Here is a 20061-nt window from a genome sequence, read left to right as displayed (position 1 = left end):
GCACACTGCAATCAATTGCAGTGATTAGATAATCGGGCCCCAGGTTTCACGGGGTTTCGATTTGATGTCGGGCCCCGTTCGGTGTGTTCGGTAGCAGCGGTGAGGGGTAATAGGCGGTGCTAGAGCAGCAGCATTATCTATATTTGCATTCGCACGGGCGATATTAGCTGCGATAACGATCGGGCATTGCTATGGTTTACGCTCATCATCGTTCGTTTGTTGTTGTTTTTTTTTGCGTTTGCTTCTCTCTCTCTCTCTCCTTTTTACGCTCGTGAACAGACGCGTATCGTTCTCATGTCGCTCGAGAGACTTGCGCGATAGTTGAAGCGGTGTACCCAAGTGTCGTAAGAATTGGGAGAAAATTACCTTGTTGAAATTGATTTGCGCGTAACTGCGGAGACGGATATGCTGAGATGATTCGTGCGGTGGAATGTTGATTTAAATTCCTGTTCGTGTACAATCGATTCATATCGATGTGCGCATTTTATTACGGCATTATTACAGTAGGGGTAGAAGTGATAAGGAGAGAGAAGAAGAAATGGGTTTAATTTTATCAAAATCTCTTCAATCGTATCTATTGAGGAATACTCTCTCGACATAATTCGATAAAGATTTTTTTTTATTTAATTTAGTAGAAAAAGGTTAATGATTCCCATTTGGATGGTCCCTCGGTAGCGTTGCGACAGCTGACAATTCAGGTATCCAGTAACACAAACTTGACAAACAAGTAAGGCCGACAAGGTCGCGAAGGTCAGTTATGCCGCGATAAAGAATGTCGATGAATGTGCTGAATTAAATATTTCAAGAAGTTGGGACATTGTTATAATTATAATACATTTGATGAGACATTTTTGGGACATTTTTATAATAAGTTTTTAATAATAAATAATAAATAAATCATTAATAAGAAAAAAAATAAATCATGATAGTAACATTAATTATGAAATCTTACTATACATAAATTCCAAAAATATATACTTCTGCCAACTGCTCTTACACACTCACAGCCGGAACACAAGCCAGGCGCACCACAAACTGAACGCTTGCCCCGCTTGCGAACGAATGCGAAAAAAAGTCTACTCCGAGTCAAGGCAAAGGACAACTGATCTCCCGCTCGCTTGCCTTGACCATGATACATACCGCACACACACACAGTACCGATTGTCGACGCCGATGCACCGCCACTGCAATTGCAATCAGCTTCGGGCTGAAGAAAGCGTAGCCACAGCGCAGCGACCAGTGGCCGAGCAACTGCCCACTGCTCGGATCGCTCGGATGGCGATTCAGTGCAGAAATGGCCGTGGTTCGTTACGGAAATGCAGCAGCAGCCCAGTGCATCTGGCCTTACCGGTGGAGTGCAGTGTGCAGCAGTTGGTGGCCCTACATTTTGGTGCTTTGTACGTTGACCCTTCCGCTGAGGGTAGTGGCACGATCGAGTGATGCGTTCGGCGGTTATCCAACCGTATTCGCGATTGACGAAGAAGACGGTATGCTGGAAACGGTGAGTTATTTGTTCGTGCATTAGTAGTGACATCCCGCGCGAGCGACCGACCGGATGGTTCTACCAAATCAATCAATTACGGTAGCTTTTAGTGTGCAGTGGCGTACAGTGTTAGTGTGATGAAACGAGTAGGTGCGGAACGGTCATATTTTGAAAGGTTTTCTGACCGAAACAAGAGTGGTTTTACAATGAGGTCAAGGTTAGTTGTAAAAGTTTCAGTGAAATAGCCATCAAGACTTGGGCGGGAAATGAAAAGATAAAGCTGAAGAGACGCCATTATCGTGACGGTCGAAGCAAGCAAGCAAGAAACGAGACGAGTTTTCTTCCGGCATTAAGGTTGCCGCGTGTCAGCATGTTTTGGCAGTACTTACACTGAGAATATACAGGGTTTTCGAGGATTATATAGACATGTTCAGCGAGTTGTAGATTCGTTCAGGCATATAATAGACTTTTTCAGCGAGATATAGAATTGTTCGGAAGTAGGCGTAGACATGTTCAGCGATTCTGTAGTGCTGTCATTTGTTTTGTTTACGCACTGTGCCGCAGGGTTCAATTTTTCATTCTTAAAAGTCCTAAAAGTAGCTAATAATCATTCCCCAAGCTGTTTAATACATGAATTAGTTAAAACAAACATATTTTTGCAAAAACCGTTTGTTTACCTTCTGATGAGAATGATCCAAGCTGCAGTCCAAGGGGTGCGAAAGTGACAGCTCTACAGTATAACCGAACATGTCAACGCCTACTTCCGAACAATTCTATCGGCCTCAGCACAATTTTTCGATCGAAAAAATTCGATAGGCGCTCACGTAAAACTGACAGTCGGCCTCAGCACCATTTTTCGATCGAAAAAATTCGATAGGCGCTCACGTAAAACTGACAGTATAACTATTTCTTTCATACTCCTGCATGAAGTCGATTCCCATCGAGTTCAGTACTTAGTGTAGGCAAACCATTTTTTTAAATATTTAATAAATGATTTTTTATCACCCAAAATATTGAAAAAGAACCAGAACAATTACCAACTTGCTTTTACATAACGTTTTTCAAAACCATTAACCTTAATTTATGGCATTTTTCTGATATTCGAAAATTTCCGCAGCTCAATGAGTTGCGGATTTTTCGCCATACAAAGCGGAACGATCGAATTTTTGTAGCATAGTTCATTTTGCTCGTGAGTGTCATGGTATACCAGTTTTCAAAAAGACCAGTAAAATGAACACCTTGGCGGCGAAATGAGTGTCAAATGACACCAAATTGACAGCCGGATCGATCGAATTTTTTCGATCGAAAAATTGTGCTGAGGCCGAGTATAACTTTTTCTTTTATGTGTTTTTTTTTTCGTATAACATGTAGGTGTACATGAAGCTGGCCCCCAGGTAAACAATTTTTAAAATAATTTTTTATCACCCAAAATATTGAAAAAGAACCAAAACATTTACCAACTTGCTTTTAAATAACGTTTTTCAAAAACATCATCCTTGATTTATGGCATTTTTCTGATATTCGATAATTTCCGCAGCTCAATGTGTCGCGGATTTTTCCCCATACAAAGCGGAACGATCGAATTTTTGTAGCATAGTTCATTTTGCTCGTGAGTGTCATGGTATACCAGTTTTCAAAAAGACCAGTAAAATGAACACCTTGGCGGCGAAATGAGTGTCAAATGACACCAAAATGACAGCCGGATCGATCGAATTTTTTCGATCGAAAAATTGTGCTGAGGCCGTATATCTCGCTGAAAGAGTCTATTATATGCCTGAACGAATCTACAACTCGCTGAACATGTCTATCGGCCTCAGCACAATTTTTCGATCGAAAACATTCGATAGGCGCTCACGTAAAACTGACAGTATAACTATTTCTTTCATACTCCTGCATGAAGTCGATTCCCATCGAGTTCAGCACTTAGTGTAGGCAAACCATTTTTTAAAATATTTAATAAATGATTTTTTATCACCCAAAATATTGAAAAAGAACCAGAACAATTACCAACTTGCTTTTACATAACGTTTTTCAAAACCATTAACCTTGATTTATGGCATTTTTCTGATATTCGATAATTTCCGCAGCTCAATGAGTTTCGCCATACGCCATACGCGATGATTTTTCGCCATACAAAGCGGAACGATCGAATTTTTGTAGCATAGTTCATTTTGCTCGTGAGTGTCATGGTATACCAGTTTTCAAAAAGACCAGTAAAATGAACACCTTGGCGGCGAAATGAGTGTCAAATGACACCAAAATGACAGCCGGATCGATCGAAAAATTGTGCTGAGGCCGAATATCAGCTTCCAGGAGCAAAGACATACATATTGTTAATCAGATTAATAACTCTGATGCAAGTATCTTGATAAAGGCATAACTCCTATCAACGCTGTTAGTTGATGCCAATAACTATCGGGGCGCTGAATATGTACTCAAAAATTCAGTGTACTGAAACTGTTCCATACGTATACGTCTTCTAATACCCTTTCACTACCACAGTCTGAGCTGATCCGTAAGTATGGCTACCCGATCGAGCAGCACGAGATCACCACCGCCGACGGTTACATCCTAACGTTGACGAGAATCCCTCCGATGCGCACCAAATCCGACCATTCCCTACCGGTGCTGCTCGTGCACGGGTTGTTTGCCAGCTCGGCCGATTTCCTCATCATCGGGCCGAACAACAGTCTCGCCTACCTGCTGGCCGACCAGGGGCACGACGTGTGGCTGGCCGATCTGCGCGGCAATCGGTACTGCCGGCGCCACACCCACCTATCATCGGATAGCCGCGAGTTCTGGGACTATACCTGGCACGAGATGGGCTACTACGATCTGCCCGCCACGATCGATCACGTCCTGTCCGTGACGGGGGCAAGGCGCCTCCACTACATCGGCTACTCGCAGGGTACGACCGTGTTCTTCGTGCTCGCCTCCACCCGGCCCGAATACAACGCGAAAATTGCCCGCATGTACGCCCTCTCGCCGGCCGTCTACGTCCAGCAGGTGCGCAGTCCCATCTTCCGCTGGCTGGCGGAAAACGGTCCCGCCGTCAAGTGCTTCCTGGACGCGATCGGCATGTGGCAGGTGCTGCCCCACAACCCTGTCCAGTACGCACTGCAGCGGGCCCTGTGTCCGGCGCGTATCGCACGGCCCATCTGTGTGCATCTGATCGAGCAGATGGTTGGACCGAACCCAAACGGCACGGATCGGGTAGGTGTGGACAGGGTGCCATATCATATATTCCCTGTTTAATGATTTGCCTTTTCTTTCCTTCTGCACAGCTAGCACAGCACATCATGGCCGGGCACAATCCGTCCGGTGCGTCCAGCAAGCAGCTGCTACACTTTGCGCAGCTGAATCGGTGCGGCCGCTTCCAGCAGTTCGCCTACGAGCGGCCGGACCAGAACCTGGCCCACTACGGGCGGGAACAGCCGCCGGCGTACAATTTGTCGGCCGTCACCGCACCGGTTGCCCTGTTTTACGCGCTCAACGATTGGATGGTTGGACCGGCCAACGTGGTGCGGCTGGCGGCTGAGCTGCCGAACGTTGTCTCGCTGACCGAGGTGCAGGATCCGCACTTTAACCATCTCGATTTTGTGGCGGCCAAACGGGTGCGTGCGCTCGTGTACGACAGCATTCTGGAGCAGCTGCGCGACTTATGAAAAGACTGGATTGTCCGGAACCGTATCGGTGTGGTGACGGCATGTAATTATAATGTTTAATGTTAATGTTATTGAAGGTAAAATCGTGATTGGTTTGTTACTGTTTCGACTGACTTGTGTTTCAATTGTGACAAATTGAGTTTACTAATACTGTGTACAATGTGGACAGGTTTAGGTGGCGATGAGTCGGAAAATGTTGATCTGAAATAAACAATTTCATTTTAGAAACATCTAGCCTTTTTGATTGGACTTGTCGTTTGTTTTGGATTGCACACACTAAATAGTCTAAAATTAATAGTTCATTTATATAGTTTTTGGACCGTTAGTCAATTGGAGCGTTTATTTTTAGTTTACCACTAAAATGGAGCCTCGTGCGCGCACCCCTAACCAGAAAGGCCAACACAGCAGCTGACCAATTACACCTTTGATATTATTATACGGAATAATTACCGATCGGCAGTGAGATTAGTGCTTCCAAATCTCTTCATTATATATGTTTGTGGGGCTATGAAATATCAGTCAAATAGAATCGCTCGTACGCTTGTGGTTCTCGATTGTACCGGTCGATCTGTTTGACAGCGCACACAGTTGGTCCAATGTCTACAAATTGTTTAACGTTCGCCGTAACACTGTTGATGCTAACTAGTGCTACCGACGGGAAGTTTGTCATCAGCAGAATTGATGGTCAACTTACATCGGTAAGTAGTGCTCGTGGTCAGTGCGTAACGGTCAGTGCCTGCGCACTCGCTTAAACCGAATGGCACTAACTTTCCTGCAGATAGAGCTCATCAGCAAGTACGGCTACCGTGGCCAGACGTACACGGTCACAACAGCCGACGGTTACAAGCTCGGCGTTCATCGGATAACACGAAAGCAGGGCCCCGATCCGGACCGGCTGCCGGTACTGCTGGTGCACGGTTTGCTCGGCAGCTCGGCCGACTGGCTGGTGATCGGACCGGAGGATGCGCTAGCCTACCAGCTGGCCAAAGCGGGGTACGACGTGTGGCTGATCAATACGCGCGGCAATCGCTACTCCCGCCAGCACGTGCAGCTGTCACCGAGCGATGCGGCCTTCTGGAACTTTACCTGGCACGAGAAGGGCATCTACGATCTGCCGGCCGTGATCGACTACATGCTAAACGACACGAAACACCCGGCCGGGCAAATTTACTACATCGGCTACTCCGAAGGTACTACGGCTTACTTCGTGATGACGAGCAGCCGGCCCGCGTACAACCGCAAGATCCGGTTGGCACACGCGCTCGCGCCGTCCGTGCTGCTGGATAGTGTGCGCAGCCCGGTGCTAAACTCGCTGGTCGATAATGCGCAAGTTATCATGCCACTCGCGTTCACTACGAACCTGGTGGAGCTGCTGCGCTGGTCGGAACAGCAGAGCGGCATGCTGCAAACGATGTGTCCACCGGAGACGAAGAGAAACCCGTGCGTCGTGCTGTTTGATAATCTGTTTGGCCCCAATCCGGAATCACTCGATACGGTGCGTATGGATTGGTGCGTGTAAAAAAAACTTTTTACAAAGATGACATTTATTTTATCTTTCTCCAACGCACTATGTGCGGCTGCTACAGAATGCCATTCAATCGTTGGTTGGTCACTGTCCGTCCGGGGCAGCGGTTAAGGAGGTCTACCATTACCACCAGGTCATACAGAATGGAATATTTCGACCGTACCAGGAAAGTGCCGTGGATCGCATCGTCGTGCCGTACAACCTTAGTGCCTCGGACGTCCCGGTGCACATCTACTACGGCATGAATGATTGGATCATTCATCCGAAAAATGTGCGAAAGTTTACCGCTGCGCTGCCGAACATTCGCGAGTTACGCGCTGTCGGGGGTAAAAAATTTACCCATCTCGATTTTATCGCTGCCAAGCGCATTAGAACGGTCCTTTATACTAAAATCATGGCAAATCTGCAGACTGATCTGGTTGAGCTTTACGACAATTAGAGAAAAGTTAAACTGCTATCGAGGTGGGTCCGGTGTATAGGACATGACTATTTTGAAATCAAAGAAATACATTCTCGTTGAATAAATAGTACTTCATCATGGCCATTAAATACAATGTTTATCAACATTGTCCTCTCACATTTAAATAACACTAGAAGTGAATCTTCGCACCCTGGTAATCCTATCCTAAACGCACCGGTCACACGTAGATTGATTTTCATGCTATCGTATTTGCCTAAAGCCTATCCCAAGCACATCGAATATCGTAAAAGACTCCTACATGAGATCTACACGACTCAAAATTTCAGTTTAAAATTAATTTACAATGACTCGTATCTGACCACACGACCATTTTAATTAAGTTTCCGTAGGAGGTTTTCATGATATTTAGACTATGATTGATAGAGGGTTGGTGAAACATCATGCATGAATATGAAACGGCTCATTTTGTTCCAAGTGTCACGTCGATTTGGTGGTGTGACGACATCAGACGCCATCTTTGTAGATGCCATGACTGCTCAGAGCACCCGTAGTCGTTGTTGGTTCCAAAGATTATAAAGAAATATAATTTCATTCTACTGGAAAGTAACGGTTTCCTGATTTGTTTTTTATGAAATTTATGTTTGGAAAACCCTAGCCAGTTATAATTGACTTTACGTTTTCCCAATGAGAATATATGACCAATATATGACCCAATGAGAATATGCGTCCCAAATATTTGAAACAATGAGAATATGCGAAACCATATAATAGCACAAAGGGAAGGAGAAAGCTCTCAAAGCGAGGAAAACTCCACTGCCTAGCTATCCCACCAACAGGTGGTGCCACCAGCTTTTTTGCTTTTTTTTAGAATGCATGAGTCGTTTGCCGTCTGCTAAACGAAGTCTTTTTATACTCCTTTTAGGTTGAGACCTTGACCCATTTAGAACCCGTTTAGTGGTCAATTAGTGGATTTCTGGCACTTGGGATATGCTCTAATTTCGAACGCGCACCGTTGGGTAAAATCAATATAAAACAAATAATTAATACTTTAATTTTTATAATTTATTTTATATTGGTTAGCTACACACGCCAACTGGCACACTAATTCCAGTTTCTCAACAACCCTCTTTGACAGTTTGACACGTTGCCCGTTTTGTTGGTTGGGTACTGCGGCACCCACCTGACAGCACGGTTACAGCGGCACTGTTTATGCCACTTTCTTTACAGCGGCAACAGCGATCCAAAACATTCCATCGGACCTGCAGCGAGAAGCACACACACTCTCGCTCTCCCTCCGATCCCGACCAGCAGCTGCTCAGTGTAATTTTGCGTATTTTTAACCACCTGTGTGTATCTCTTCTCGTGTCCATTTTTGCGGGATCAATTGATAAGATTAGAGCGGGAGCTGCTGCTGAAAGTGATAAGTGTTGTATCGGGTTCGGGGCGACCGGTTGCCTCACGACTCGGCATCAGTGAGCAAAGATCAGTTTAGGCAACGAGTTGCACGATCCTTAGTTTATCGTTCCGACTACGTACGGCACCCAAGATGAGCAAAATGTTGAACGAAATCTGTGATATGCTGGACGGATATACCGGCCGAGATAAGGTGCGTATGGTTTGCGGACTGCTGCCAATTATGATCAGCATTTAGAAAAAAAGCCTCCCCGTAATGCGGAAGTGCGGAGCACCAAAAGTTCCACGTCGGATAAAGCTATGAGGTGTCGTTGGTGGCGTTGAAAACAACTTTCACTTCTATCCTCGCCCCCAGCACAATGGGCTCGGTTGTTTCTGGCTTTTGTTTGCGTGAAATGTGGTTGCGAGTGGTGAAGAAAAATGGACCCATTAGTTGTATGTACAGCATTCGTGTTTTCAAGCAATACCTTGCAGCCGCAATCGAAAAAGCAACAGAAATGTAACCGCCTTATGATGGGTGGCACATTTTGAACGCCAGACCGGTTTGTTTACTTCCACGCGGCAAAAAGGCACGCATGGTGTGTGGGTGAATGTGATAAATGAGTTCCTCCGTAACAGTGGAGTTGTTTGTTGAATTTGTTGAAGGTCAGCTCCCTCGTTTTACGTGTGTGCCTGAGCTTTTTCTTAAAACTTTTTCTATAAAAAGATATGTTAAAATGAAAATGATGGCATTAAAAATCCTTTTTTATCCCGACAGATTATTCGCACACTATGCTACACCACAAAGCTAGCCTCGGGGCTGTATGCACAGTCCGACCCGGGGCGTGCCAAAAAACTGGCCATATTTAGCTCGAAAATGTCCCAAACACGTGCCACGCTGCGCCTGTTCGACGATTTGCCCATGCTGGCGTACAGTCTGAGCTACGGCTGTGGCAGCAAGGAGCCGGACCGCTGGATGGGCCTGATCGGGTTCGTCACGAATCTGATCGATCACGCGTACTACCCGGTGGACAAGATCTGTTGGCTGATCGAGCACAATCTGCTGAACGTGGAGAACCCGACCCGGTGGGACACGATCAACTCGATGCTATGGGTCGCATCGATTTACCTCAATCTGATGAAGTAAGTCCTCAAACCGAGAAGGCGGTCTCACATTTCGCCACAATCGAAGGCAAAGCTTTCGTAGAGAATTTAACATTGGCTCGAGTATCACGTGACTTTATCGAACCATATCTTAAGGTGGCATTTATCTATTCTACAACCGACCCCACACCAACAAATCAGCTATATTGCACGTTGGTGTGTATCTGACCCTGCCCATGATTTAATCGCATTCCATTAGACAGGATTAACTGCGCGCAACATCCCTGATTTCCACTAATTGATTTATGATTCCCTACTTTTATTTCTTTATCAACACTTCCCTGCTACGTCGATAACTAGAACCATCCGGAGCTTCACTGTGATGGAACAGCATAAATCATGCATCGATAAAAAGGAAAATGAAAGCAGGTAAATATCGGGATTTGGCTGTTGCCAAGACCAGTTCAACGTGTGATAACATCGAGCTTTCCATATCTGTCTGTCACTTTTAGCCAAGCGTTCCGCATGTTGCTGATAAAACAGCGCATGGAGGCGATATCGATATTGCGGCTGTCGCTGGATCTGGTTCATGCCGGCAGTACCCTGCCCAAGGGTATGCTTTGGGGTGGCCGTTTCCAAACCTGGCACGTAGGACTGATTGGTAGCATTTCCTCGCTGCTGGGACTCTACCAGTATGTGGCCAAGAAGCGAATCGTTAAGCAGAGTTCCTAGGCGATTACCTTCGCGTACCAACACAACACCTCCATCCAGACGGCGATCGATTGCGTGCCCACCCGAGAAGAGTGTAGCGAACATTCATTTACATCTAGCAGAACTGCTTTCATTTTGCTTTCCCGAAGGGACCTCTTAATGGATAAGATATATAGGTCAGGAAAAACGCACATCTACTTTTGCCTTAATATGGAGTTTAAAGCTAAATGTAGAATCATTACCTTTTAGTTTAATAATTGTTTAGATTATACGGGTCCTGCAATTGTTTGCTGTAAGAAAAATATTCTAATGTCTTTTGTAAAAAAAAATGTAACAAAACAAAACTCTAGTCAGTTATTTGACTTGTAAATAAATCATTTATTTTGAAACAATTTGTGTCCATATTCATGATACAGAGAGATGATACAAACAAAAGCAAACAAAAAACTGCACTATGTCTCTAGTATTTTTTTCTTATAGTTTCTTAAAGTAATTAAATGAGACCGTCCAAAGAACGCAGGGGTAAATTTGATGAAATCTGTATGTTTTATTGATTCTTTTTTATTTGTATTTGGTGTGTATTGCAACGTCAGGGGCTTTTTTTGTTTTTTTAGGAATAAATAGCAGTAGTAGTAGTAGTAGTGGTAGTAATAGTAGTAGTAGTTGCTACTTGTTATTGTTTCATATTTCTTATTGTTTTGCGTTAATACAAAGTCCATTTTTGATCAGTTCTGAGATGTACTTTCCTTTTCCCCCCTTTACCTGTTCGCTCTTATTCGTTCTTCGTAATGCTTTCTTTTGTTTGTGGGAATGGTAGGGAAGATGCAGTCGCTTGCATTCCATTAGCTCTATACCCTAATGCCTTAATCATTCATTCGCTGGCTGAGTTTGGGTCTGTGTGAGCTCTCTTGTTTTGTCATTGATCGGTTTTGATGCGGTGGCAATGAATATTTCATATCCCACGCCTATTAACTGCACACAGCCACATACAGAAATGCACACAAAAACTTCCATGTCCAGTGGCTTACTTATTGCAAGAGTCCTGGCAATGTTTCAAGTCTTCATTCTTTCGTACGTATGCATTGTTTTTGTCGTGCAAAGAACCTCTCCCGTGTTAACCGAATCGTTACGAGCCAAGAAGAAAAAGTAGCTTTAGCTATAGTTTTCTGTTTACCACTTACTGCTGTTACATTGAACTTTGGCGCATTAAATTTCCTGTTTGTCTTTCTCGTATTGTCTCTGTGTATCTCTCTTTCTGGCGAGTAGTAATCTCGAAAGCGGGCGCGGAATGTGTTTGGTTAAGAGTATAGTAGGAGGATTGTAACTTTTCCATAGTTTTGTTTAGTTAACCTCTCTCATTTCCTACCTTCGAGCAAATACACACACACACACACATGCGCCTCATCGCATTTTCAAACAGATTTTAACGCGGTAAGAAATGGTTATTCTTGCTCTAATTTCGAAATTATTAACCCTTTGTGAGTTTTTGTTGGTGTATTGCATGTTCCTCCCCCTCTCCCCTCACTCCTGTTACAATCATTAAAAAAAAAACATTTTAAAAAGCGTCATTCGTTCGAGGAAGTGTTTATTGTTTTAAAGGGGTGATTGATCGAGCAGTATTGATTGATTGCCCACACCGTATTTGTGTTGTGTACTCTTTGTCTTTTTGTATGAATTTTCAATACCTTGCGCGCACTAACGACTGTTACGTATAAGTTTTTTTTTTGTTTTCTCCAAACGGTTAATGTTGGTAAATACCTTGAATAACGCAATGGTAGATAAAACGAGTTTCTTTTGCCGCATCTTTAATTGTTCGTAACACATGCAGCAGCGTAGCATATATAGACGTACCTACACAATCGTCAATCATCCATCGGCTAAATGATACTATTTCTATTAACAAAGTTAGGCATCACCAATACTGCGCACTTTTGCACTAGGTTATATATATCTGCGTTTCGGAAAACTCATTATAAATGTCTATAAACCGATTCGAGGGTTTTAACTAAGCCTTACGCTATTGCTATTATCGTCAGTGGTTTACATTTCCATGTGTTGCTTTCTTACTAGATAAGTTTTTAGTTTCACTTCACTTCCATCACAAAAAGCATTTTCCAGTTATAGTTTCATATTTTGATTTTGTCTTATATGAGTTTTTTGCTTTTAATTGCTTCCGCATACAGTATTAATGATTATCCAAGCAGTGTTAATATTAGATACCGTACATCGTATCCATGTAAGAAAGATACCCATGAGCGTCATGCATCAGACACTGGTTTATGCTACAGCGTTCATATACATAGTTTTGTATAGATGTTCCAATCAAGCAGCAGCTGAGGTTAAGATGTGTGGTAGATTTATCTGTGATTAGTATGTATATTTATATAGTTTGGTCCTACCAACTTGCCTTTTGCGAGATGTGGCAAAGTATTGGGTTTGCTTAAATGATGTTAAATAGTTTCATGTGACGACACACGACACGAAGGAGGTCTGTTGCGCCGTATATGTCCGAATGATTGTTATCGATATTTTTTGTTGTTTGCTTCTTTCAAGGCTTAACTTCGCATCCTTGCTTTCACAAATGAGTTTGCGGGATAGCAGCAGAATAGTATTGAAGCGTGTATATTGGTCGCACGATTAAATATTCACCATAATTCATTTGAATTATGTTTAACTTATATTGCTTGCCTGCGTGACTGCACTGCAGCTTACTCTATTCATATACACATTGCTTTAGAGATACGTGCTTCAGTTCAAAATCTGCGTTTTTTTTTTGCACACTCTTTACAGTGTTTCTACTTCTCCTTTCAGCATTTCATTCAAACCATTTCGATTTCCATTCAATTTCATCAGGTTCGACTGCGGGATGCCGAATGCACTTGTCAAAATTGGTCTAATTAAAATTGGGCTGAAAGTATTGCATTGTTATAAAAAACTGTTTTTGCTCCTATCCTCCGTTTCTTTGTCCATCTTTTTTTTGTAAAACAATTGTTTTCCTTTTTTGTAGCACCATGAATAATCAACAAAACAACACTATAGATTGGTAAAAAAATACACGAATAGATAAATAAAAACAGTACATAAAACCACGCGCACACTTTTTCACAACGTGCAAATATATATATTATAAAATTAGTAATCATAACACGTAAAAAAAGGAAATGGAAATTTCATTTTTAAAATTATCTGTTTATGCAACCCACTCACGCAGCACACGCACCCCCCCCCCCCCCCCCCCCCCCCCGAGAGACAGGTATAGTAAAATACGTAAAATATCGATCAAATTACATTCGTTACGTTCGCTGCCCTTTAAAACATCGCCCTTGAAGCAATTTAGACATTGCTTTTAAATTGTATCATTTGTTTACCTAGTGCCACCCAAATACCACACAGACTTGTGTGATTGTTGCATTTTCATAAAAAGAAAAGGCTAAAATTAAAACGAATTTATAAAACGTTATCCAACCGGGACCGACAGTGCGCATTATTGCCACATACACCTTGGAGTGCTGCATTAAGGTGTGCGCGTTTTGTTGTTTAAATTAAATTTTCAAACTTTCAAATGCCGATCACATCATTTACGCGGGGAATAATGATGATCCGGCTGAACACGCGCGCTATTGATTCACGATGAGCATGTAACTGGGGGGTTAAGGTCTATAAAAGTGACGACAACGGTTCTTCTTACTTCTCATACGAACTGTTCAATTGCTTGCCAATCGACAAATTAACGTTTTTAAAATATGTACACAACCACAGGCTGTATTTCTAGTTAAAAATTGCAATGCATCATTAATTATAGCGCAGTTTCCAAAATTGGCCCACCGTTAGTGCAATGTAATGCAGCAGCATAACAAAGGTGCATTTTTCGTGGTTATGCGTCTATAACTAAAATAGATCATGTTTGATAAGTCCATGCATATAAAAACAAGTGTTTATATTTTTATGTTGACACTATCATGCGATGTTATGCGTTAACAAAAAAAAAATCATTATCAAATCGAACTTGTTGTAAACGTTAAACTTTATCTGTCAACTCCATATGAACGCAATAAATAATATTTGAATCTTTTTGTAAAACCATTCAGTTCATAAGTTCAATTACAAGAATGTTTTAAAATGTTATTAACTAAACCAGTAACATTGTTTTGTCGTAATGTATTTCACATATTTGCCACGACACAAAACATCGCCCCATCTATCTGTACCTAACCTAACAAATGTTGATACACACCGTCTCGCAAGTAAGCTATTTTTTTGCTTGTTTTTTTTATAAATGAATGTTAATATTGCACACTTGCCAGGAGTATTTTTAGAAATAAAAACAAAATAAAAATTTAATTATTGATTGTTTTGTTCTGCTTCTTAGTTTGCTCGCAAATAATCAGAATAGTTTACCAATTATATGTTTTTTAAGTATCGAAGAATGCAACATAAGAATCGTTGTTCACTGCAATGCCTCTACCATTAGAAAATTGTCTATGCTTTTTTTCTATAGCTTCTTTTTTTTATTTAAATACCTGTCCACAACAACGAACAATATAAAACTGACATTATTTTTTACCAAGTAATGTAAACTAACATCTGACCATCAAAATCTGCTACAGAGTAGTGATGTAAGAGTCCAAAGTTTCGTTTGATCAAATTGCTTTAAAAATGTCATAAAATTGATGATCAAAATGATCTTGATGAAACGTAGTTACGGGTTTTTCGTTATATTTTTGTTTGAAAAATCAAATGTCATTTCGAACAACCACCGTTCTTTTAGTTCGAGATCAGCATGAATCTTACTGATCAATCAGAATAGCTCTTCATATCAAGCGCACTTGAATCCACACACTTTTGTTTAGTTTATTATTATTTGTTTTGCTTGTTAATGAAAGTTCAAACTTTACACCGCACATTAACATACACGCACTTGATGTATTGTGAGATTATCTTATGAATATTGCTAGGCACATTTCGTTATTCTTTTAGTATCCTATATGTTTTGCAATTTGATGTTGAGGAATTGCTCCTTACCCATTCCCTCTCTCGCTCTTAATTAAACGGATTGGCTTTACAAATTGATGTGAGCTCTAAAGGCAATTAGTGTAAAAATGTTTCATTCAAATCCGAAGGGGCTTGAAAAATAAAAACGGAATAGCAAATAGTAATTCAAATTCTACTATTTAGAATGGTGACACCAGTAAAAACGTGATGATTGCATAATAGCAGCAGGGGTTAATTCATCTGAGCTCCTCTGTTTCATATACATATGTTATTTTGTAGCTTTGCGAGTCAGATGATTTAAACTATTCTAAGTCATAGTCGTGTTTTTTTTATGATTTCCCTTCGCCATCGCTTCGGTTGGGCATATAAATATCATATATGTTTGTAGTAGATAATACTACCAAATAATTAACAGCATTCAACGTACGTACTTTAACCATGTATGAAAATCGTCGATTAAATAATTGAAGCTCGATATTTCCTTTCTTATTTTCTGAAGTCTATGCGATGATTATCAGTATGATTAGTTTAGAACTAGTTGTTTTAACTCATTCTGGTCCTTGTGCCAGCTCCAAGAAGATATGATAAAGAAAAATGGTAAAATTGGCATTACCTTCATTTTCTCGCTTATTTTATGAGCCAAGTGAGACTTGAAACTTTCCAAATAGAAAAAAAAGTCATAATAAATTGTTACAATACAAATTAATTGAACAATGATGGAATGCACGTAAAACAACACAATTGGTTTTGCATCTAGAATTCCAACATACTATATATAAAGCAGATGGAAATGTATGTATTATTGTCTTACCATAAGTAACTATTCATATTCTCAGCTGCGATTTATAACAAATTTTATTCCTCCTCGAAATTCACTCCCACCGAATTGTTTTGGGCTGAATTCACGAGTTAATATATATATGTATATATCCGGTGTTTACTACTATGTGTGAGTTTTGTCACTTTGTCACAACTATTCTGTATAAAAAATATAGATATTTGCATATCGCTTGTATACTTCTAAATATCGGCCAAGTAGCATAATTTTCTTAAAATTATGTACCCCAGGTTAGGTTTGGCATAATAACTGTGGTTGTGTGATCCTTATTCTTATATGTACGGGTCCCTTCAATGTACCAGCATGAGCATACTTGTTTCAATATAGCTGGCCTAGCATGATTGAATATAGCTTAAAACCTATCTCAATATAGTACCATTTTATATGTAATGCTCAACAGGAAACAGTATGTAATGCTCGCATTCATTCTCGCCGATCGTTCTACTCGCTAAAAGTAGTAAACTAAAAGCAGTTTTTAGTACACGAAATGGCCGAATTTTCATGCCTCTAAAACAAACTTAATGAAGAATAACAAGATGTAAATAAAAAACCAATATTTCCTAGGGTATCTGATAAATTTAAAACAAAAAACAATTCATAAAAACAATCATTAGAGTCATGTAAACATTATGGAACGATGTATGATGTAATTGCTGAAACCAAATATGCAAGGGAGTTATTACTTTGCATGCATTAAAACAATGTTTCAAGGTAATGTAACTGGAGTGAATCTTTCTCCCTATTTTAAAAATATTATTTCTTTCATCAATATTTTAAAATTATCTGCGTACGTCGTCGTTATAATAAAACCAACGGGGAAAATGGATCTACAGTTAACAATACAAATAACATAGAAGAATAAGAATTATGGTTCGATTAATGTTCATTGATGGTATTGTTTTGATAATGTAGCCAAAACAATTGTGCATAACCATTTTTATACAGTTCATTATTATTACATCGAAAAAAAGGCAACACTGAATAGCGTTTTAAGTTACAAATAAACAAATCCTGGCGCATAACAAGCTATGCCCTGCAATAAATACGAATAAATAAACATAGAAAAACGAACGCGCCAAATTGAACATTGGCATTAATAAATAACTGATTGAAACGCTCATAATAACCAACGACGGTAAGAATTCAATTTTGGAAACAACTTGCCCTTCGATCACCTCCTCCTCCTAACCTACCATTGTAAATGTACTGTTCAACACACAATCAACTAACCAGCACCACGCTGCTGCAGTAGTAGCATTTGATCTAATCGTGACCCGTTACTTTTAAATATTTCACCCTGCACTAATTTTTCCATCATTTCAATATTTTTAAATAATTGCTTACGTAAAATAGCGTATCTGCTGGAGCGAAGGCGCTTATTAAATGGCGCAGTAAATGATGGTGTGTTTGTTACCCGATTTTTTAGCTTTTTTCATATTCATATTCCCCCTCTGCTAAAAAGATTGCATTTGATCACGTCGATGATCACGTAATACACACCTGCCATTTAATAAAAACGTATTTAAATTCATAGCCAATCACCACACAATGGTATACCATCATCTCGACCCAGCAGTTGTTCTGCAAAATCTTCCCGACCTTTGACCCACCCTGTGTCAAGTGGGGGCTTTCGGTCGGCGCGGGCTTTAACAATAAAACAACAATGTTTACCTTCAAATATGAGCAGATCATGTGCGCATGCATACGGGGATATAGTTTGCCTCGCCTTGCTTTTCTAACAGGGATTATGGATTCATACATATGACACAAGATAGTGTGTGGTGTGCGCGTTAAAAAAGTGATTATAGTAACAACACGTCACATGCGCATGTCTTCTCACGCTTACGTCGTTAAAAACGAGCAAACTTGTATGCAGGTTAGGTTGATTTCAATCATTACGGCTGTCGGTTAGCAGCACAGAGCCGTCAAACATAGTGTGCGCAACGATAAACGGTAGTAGCGGCTGCTTAAGAAGGTTCCTCCCAACCAGAACATTTAAATACTGTGTTATTTTAAGCTTCTTTTGGCAAGCTTATCAACGGTAAACACAGGGATGGCTCTATTTTCAAACACAAAAAAAAATGCTTGCCTATATAAAAGTCAAATGGCGTATTATCGGTCACGTTTGTGGTTCATCGCTATTAGAAATATTCCACATTCATGTCGTCTCTCGGTGCAGAAGTGCATTTTCTTGGGTCGGCACTGAACGCCGTAAAAAATTGACCAAAAATAAATAAGCTTATCAAAGAGAAAAATCATTAGTATGGAGGATCGCTTTGCCATGGCCGTCAAAAGGTGTGCCAAGCAAAAAATTGCACACCTTTTATGTTTTGGATGATCCGTGCAGCAAACGTAGTAGCTTTATAAGTACAACAAGCAGTTCATACTAGAAAGCACAAACTCTGCTACACCGACACATACATCCCAGTTCTGTGCGCTAACTTAAACACAGCAATAGTCACAATAAGCTGTTTGAATAAAGAACTAAAACACTATTGGGTAAAATTAACGATTCTGCAAATGTTACTTTCTGAAGCGATCCTCCGTCTTTTTCAAAGCATCAAATCCACAATAACAAAGCTGCTACCACTACGCAACCGAGAGACGATATTGCATGTTTGGTCGACTGTGCTGCCGGGTCCCAGCCAGCGCCAAAGCCGAAGAATTTTGTACAACGTTCGATAAACTGTAAATTTCAATCGGGGAAATTCGTTTCCAACGTCTTTCTACTTCTTTGGCAGGTTTGAAACAGCATCGGTCGAGTAAGAGTTTGACTTTTTGTTTGACCAATAAACCCTATCTTTCCAGAAAAAAAGCAAATCAGGCAAGACTTTTATAAGATTATAGATTGCCAACACACATTACGACTAAAATACTAAGCTCGTGGTTTCGAGTTAGTGATGGTGAAAAACAAACACAAAAAAAAAAACAATATTTGCCGTGTTCAAGTAAAAACTAGGCGTGAAAAACTCTGGCATACAAACATTATTTTGCCTAAAGAACGGTGAAAACAAAACCGACATTACAAAAAAAGCAAATATCGGAATGGAGGAAAAATGATATATAAATAGAAAGAAACATTTCCGCTCCACCAATTTGAAAAGAACGTTGCAATTTAAATGAGCATACCGCTACCACCGTTACCATTGCTACTACCACTAAGTCCATCGCTGCCACCAGTACCACCGCCACCCGCAACAAAGCTAAGCTGTTGCAGGTTCAACGATACGTGCTCACCACTGCTGGTGCTGCCACCGGCGGTTCCAGCACTGCAGTTGACGTTATTGTTGCTACCATTGAGACTGTTGCTACTGCAACTGCTGCTGCTGGTGCTGCTGGCATTGATGCTACGGCCGCTCGTTCCCACACCAATCGGGCTGGAACTATTGCTACTAGTGTTGCTGGTGTTGCCACCGCAGCCAATACCGTTGTTGTTGCCCTCGGCGCCATTGCACATCGACGGTGAGGGAGACTTGGCGAGGCCACGGTGGTGATTGTGGTGATGATGTTGCTGCTGCTGGAGCAAGCTTAAACGACTACCCTGTTGCTGTTGCTGCTGATGATGGTGGTTGTTGTGATGATGATATTGATGATTGTGTGATGACAAACTAGAGCCAGACTGCTGGCTCAGCGAATCCCTACCAGAGCCACCGTGATGATGGTGGTGATGATGGTGATGGTGATTACTGTAGTACGGGCTGTGATCGAATGACGACTGCTGTTGGTGCAGGTGATGGTTGCCGTTGCTGCCGTTACTGCCACCGGATGTGTGCGATTGTTGCTGATGTTGCTGAGGGCCAACCCCAATGATTGCGGTGAATTTGGAGTTTCTGGTCAGTGGTTTATGGTTCTGCAGATACACCTCACGGCTGTGTTGAAGTTGCCAGCAGGAACGGCAAAAATATCTAAATATGGACAGCAAATACATAT

The 20061-nt window shown here is 41.3% G+C and overlaps 4 protein-coding genes across 6 annotated transcripts in view; 3 read left to right on the top strand and 1 right to left on the bottom strand.

Moving 5' to 3' along the window:
- The first annotated feature begins 1018 nt into the window (after nucleotides 1-1018).
- On the top strand, nucleotides 1019-5458 carry LOC120950848 (lipase 1-like). The gene is made up of 3 exons (XM_040369205.2): nucleotides 1019-1501; nucleotides 3986-4696; nucleotides 4768-5458. Exons 1-3 carry the CDS (start codon nucleotides 1295-1297, stop codon nucleotides 5146-5148), a joined length of 1299 nt encoding a protein of 432 aa, XP_040225139.2. The 5' UTR covers nucleotides 1019-1294; the 3' UTR covers nucleotides 5149-5458.
- A 240-nt stretch (nucleotides 5459-5698) lies between these two features.
- LOC120953781 (lipase 1-like) lies at nucleotides 5699-7275 on the top strand. The gene is made up of 2 exons (XM_040374036.2): nucleotides 5699-6643; nucleotides 6735-7275. The coding sequence occupies exons 1-2, from the start codon at nucleotides 5906-5908 to the stop codon at nucleotides 7110-7112; spliced, it is 1116 nt and encodes a 371-aa protein (XP_040229970.2). The 5' UTR covers nucleotides 5699-5905; the 3' UTR covers nucleotides 7113-7275.
- Nucleotides 7276-8326: 1051 nt separating this feature from the next.
- On the top strand, nucleotides 8327-11820 carry LOC120952167 (peroxisomal membrane protein 11C-like). The gene is made up of 4 exons (XM_040371346.2): nucleotides 8327-8700; nucleotides 9265-9629; nucleotides 9951-10019; nucleotides 10103-11820. Exons 1-4 carry the CDS (start codon nucleotides 8641-8643, stop codon nucleotides 10320-10322), a joined length of 714 nt encoding a protein of 237 aa, XP_040227280.1. The 5' UTR covers nucleotides 8327-8640; the 3' UTR covers nucleotides 10323-11820.
- Nucleotides 11821-17831: 6011 nt separating this feature from the next.
- LOC120951196 (translational regulator orb2-like) overlaps nucleotides 17832-20061 on the bottom strand; it is a 37845-nt gene continuing 35615 nt past the window's right edge. For all 3 annotated transcript variants that reach the window (XM_049610963.1, XM_040369759.2, XM_049610964.1), the window contains one exon: nucleotides 17832-20036. In XM_049610963.1, the coding sequence (XP_049466920.1) occupies nucleotides 19247-20036 (790 nt within the window). In that variant the 3' untranslated portion in view covers nucleotides 17832-19246. The remainder of the gene's footprint in view (nucleotides 20037-20061) is intronic.

Source organism: Anopheles coluzzii, chromosome 2, assembly GCF_943734685.1.
Source record: "Anopheles coluzzii chromosome 2, AcolN3, whole genome shotgun sequence".
Lineage (NCBI taxonomy): Eukaryota > Metazoa > Arthropoda > Insecta > Diptera > Culicidae > Anopheles > Anopheles coluzzii.
This window is presented reverse-complemented; position numbering and strand designations above follow the sequence as displayed.

Excerpts from the sequence above, each read along its gene's own strand:
- LOC120953781 (XM_040374036.2), top strand. The coding sequence starts at position 5,906 with ATGGCACTAACTTTCCTGCAGATAGAGCTCATCAGCAAGTACGGCTAC. Across the intron at positions 6,644-6,734 it reads ATCCGGAATCACTCGATACG|AATGCCATTCAATCGTTGGT; the intron begins GTGCGTATGGAT and ends CGGCTGCTACAG.
- LOC120950848 (XM_040369205.2), top strand. The coding sequence starts at position 1,295 with ATGGCCGTGGTTCGTTACGGAAATGCAGCAGCAGCCCAGTGCATCTGG. Across the intron at positions 1,502-3,985 it reads AAGACGGTATGCTGGAAACG|TCTGAGCTGATCCGTAAGTA; the intron begins GTGAGTTATTTG and ends TCACTACCACAG. Across the intron at positions 4,697-4,767 it reads ACCCAAACGGCACGGATCGG|CTAGCACAGCACATCATGGC; the intron begins GTAGGTGTGGAC and ends CCTTCTGCACAG.
- LOC120952167 (XM_040371346.2), top strand. The coding sequence starts at position 8,641 with ATGAGCAAAATGTTGAACGAAATCTGTGATATGCTGGACGGATATACC. Across the intron at positions 8,701-9,264 it reads GATATACCGGCCGAGATAAG|ATTATTCGCACACTATGCTA; the intron begins GTGCGTATGGTT and ends TTATCCCGACAG. Across the intron at positions 10,020-10,102 it reads AAAAAGGAAAATGAAAGCAG|CCAAGCGTTCCGCATGTTGC; the intron begins GTAAATATCGGG and ends TGTCACTTTTAG.